Raw genomic sequence first — 2,561 nt, 5'->3', positions numbered from 1 at the left:
CTCAGATGGATGGATAAACTTGACAACCCGAAGATACGCACAATTGACAACCTAAAGATACACACAAGATCTATTAACTTGGATGGATGGAGTTGGAACTATTCCACCACTATTTACAAGTAAATGGGACCAAAGTGCATCAAAAGGACAACTTTTTGAACCAATGGTATAATTACCTTAGTACGAAATCATGTAAGTAAGGAAACGCAAAAGTACGAAAACTTTGCTGGAAAAGAAAAGAAAAACACATGGGTAAACAGCACTCACGCGTAGCCGCGTACGTTTGACAGTATCACAGTCTCACACTACCCACAGCGGAGCCCCACGCCGCTCGCGTCCCGACGCTTTGGAGACCAAACCGGCGGTCGATGGCACGACCGGCAAATTTTTATGGCGGGAGAATTTGGCGCCATCCGCTCCGCTTCCCGCCTCGCCGCCTCCCTATTTATCGCCCTCCGCCACCACCGCCACCTCCGACCACACCACAACTCCTCCCCTCCTCTCCCTCGCCGCCTCCCCCCAAGAACCTTCCCGTCCGTCGCCATGGCCGCTACCAACGGCGCCGCCGCCGCCGACTCCGTGCAGGAGCCTCCCCACAAGATCACCAAGATCGCGCCTCTGCTCAAGGTCAAGAAGCTCTCCGAGAACGCCATCCTGCCCCGTCGCGGCTCCGCCCTCGCCGCAGGCTACGACCTCTCCAGGTAATCCATTGTCCCCGCCTCTCACCGAAGTTCCTCGCAGACGATTTTTGCCTGGTTCGCTGACTGTTTCTTGTTTAATCTCAGCGCGGTGGAGGTGACCGTGCCGGCCAGGGGCAAGGCGCTGGTGGCCACCGACCTCAGCATCGCCATCCCAGAGGGGACCTACGCGCGCGTCGGTAAGCTCGCTGCTGGGCTAGATCACGAGATGCTCTTTTTAGATTATACTCTCTTTTCCTTTCTGTTCGCCCCTCATGTGTTTGATGAAATGCTCGTCTGCTTTCTGCAGCGCCGAGGTCCGGTCTGGCGCTGAAGCACTCCATCGACGTGGGCGCCGGCGTGATCGACGCGGACTACCGCGGCCCGGTGGGCGTCGTGCTCTTCAACCACTCGGAGGTGGACTTCGCCGTCAAGCCTGGGGACCGCATCGCGCAGCTGATTATCCAGGTCATCGCCACGCCGGAGGTCGCGGAGGTGGAGGACCTCGACGCCACCCTCAGGGGAGAGGGAGGGTTCGGCTCCACCGGCGTCTGAGCTTTGGATCTTGATAAATAACTCTAGCTATCTGGTCTGTTTAGGGTGTGGTGGTGGAACTCTCGGTAGTAGTAGTTGGTAGTACCTTGTGATGCTCGTGTGCGGTGATGTTCGATTGGGAATTTCGTGATCTCTTGCAGTCGTGAAGTTCAGGTTGCGTCCGTGAACGCTGCAAATGTTAAAGATGGTCTCTGCGTCACTGATTTCTGGATGAATTGCTGAGTTTCCTGCCTATTTTGATCTTTTGATGCTCGTGCCTGTTGATGTGAAATGGAATCCTGTGGGTTACAAAGTTTAGAAGCCAGGACCAGACCCTTTCCGTTGTACTCCCCTGCCAAGGATTTCTATTGACATTTTCCAGTCATTTTCTGTTAGAATATCTGTCCTCCAGTAACCGAAACCGGGCATGACAACCTGTAGGGTCTGGCTGCATTCTAACCGAAACCGGGCATGAGAACCTTGACCAAAGTGGAAGAACTGATAGTCTTAGCGTGTGACGAGTCTTTCACTACCGGACTCCCCTCCCAGGCTCCCAGCCTCAACCTTCCCTCTACTTCCATGGAATGCCTCGAGCACCCATGACAATTGTGTATGGAATACCTCTGCCCAATCCTCATCGTTGTGCTTCATGTTTCATATATCAGCTTTCCGTGGCTATTTATACTTCATGCATTTAGTTGAAGGGCTCTTAGGTGTCATAAAAAACTGAAGGTTCTTCTGGATTACTTCTGCTGCTGCGGACCAACAATGCTGGATGAAATGCATATAGTTACAACCTGTTGGAAACCTCTGATGAGGCTCTCATCTAATTTGCATTACCTATATTGCAAGGCTTGAATGAGCAGCGCGCTTTGGTTCAGTTTTACTTACCAGTACCAATAATTAATTGACATTTTTGTTTGACTATAGTGAGGTGATCACCAGTTCACCACTAACACTCTTGGATTGATGCTGTCTTCTCGTCAGGTATTACTTTGCACTCAATATTTGCTTATATTATGATGAGTGTGAAGAATCATTTTCCCATCATTCATTATCTTGCCATCGCAGTAGTGGATAAGTGGAGATGCCGCAAGTAGTCCCGTAGCGTGTGTGGACTGCCTACCCGCAGCGTGGGGTTGCACTCCGTGGCACATGTGCCTAGAGTGTCTATGAAACCGATACGTCTCTCCATGACGTATCCTTGAAAAATTATCTTGCCATCTTACTATCTTAGGCAGTTAACATCAATGGTGCTGGCCCTGATAGAAGGCCAACCTCAAGGTAGCATTTCCGTTTGCTCTATTGTGTAGTAATTGTGGATACTCAGCTGAGGAATGTGCTATTTCA

The 2,561-nt window shown here is 51.2% G+C and overlaps 1 protein-coding gene across 1 annotated transcript; it reads left to right on the top strand.

Annotated features, from left to right (window-relative positions):
- Nucleotides 1–375: 375 nt before the first annotated feature.
- On the top strand, nucleotides 376–1,447 carry LOC127293532 (deoxyuridine 5'-triphosphate nucleotidohydrolase). The gene is given in 3 exon segments (XM_071818738.1): nucleotides 376–701; nucleotides 786–981; nucleotides 984–1,447. Coding segments are annotated over 3 exon segments (756 nt in total). The 5' UTR covers nucleotides 376–390; the 3' UTR covers nucleotides 1,233–1,447.
- Nucleotides 1,448–2,561: the final 1,114 nt, after the last annotated feature.

The sequence above is a fragment of the Lolium perenne genome, chromosome 4, assembly GCF_019359855.2.
Source record: "Lolium perenne isolate Kyuss_39 chromosome 4, Kyuss_2.0, whole genome shotgun sequence".
NCBI lineage: Eukaryota > Viridiplantae > Streptophyta > Magnoliopsida > Poales > Poaceae > Lolium > Lolium perenne.
The sequence above is the reverse complement of the archived record's forward strand: the minus strand, read 5'-3'. Positions and strand labels throughout refer to the sequence as shown.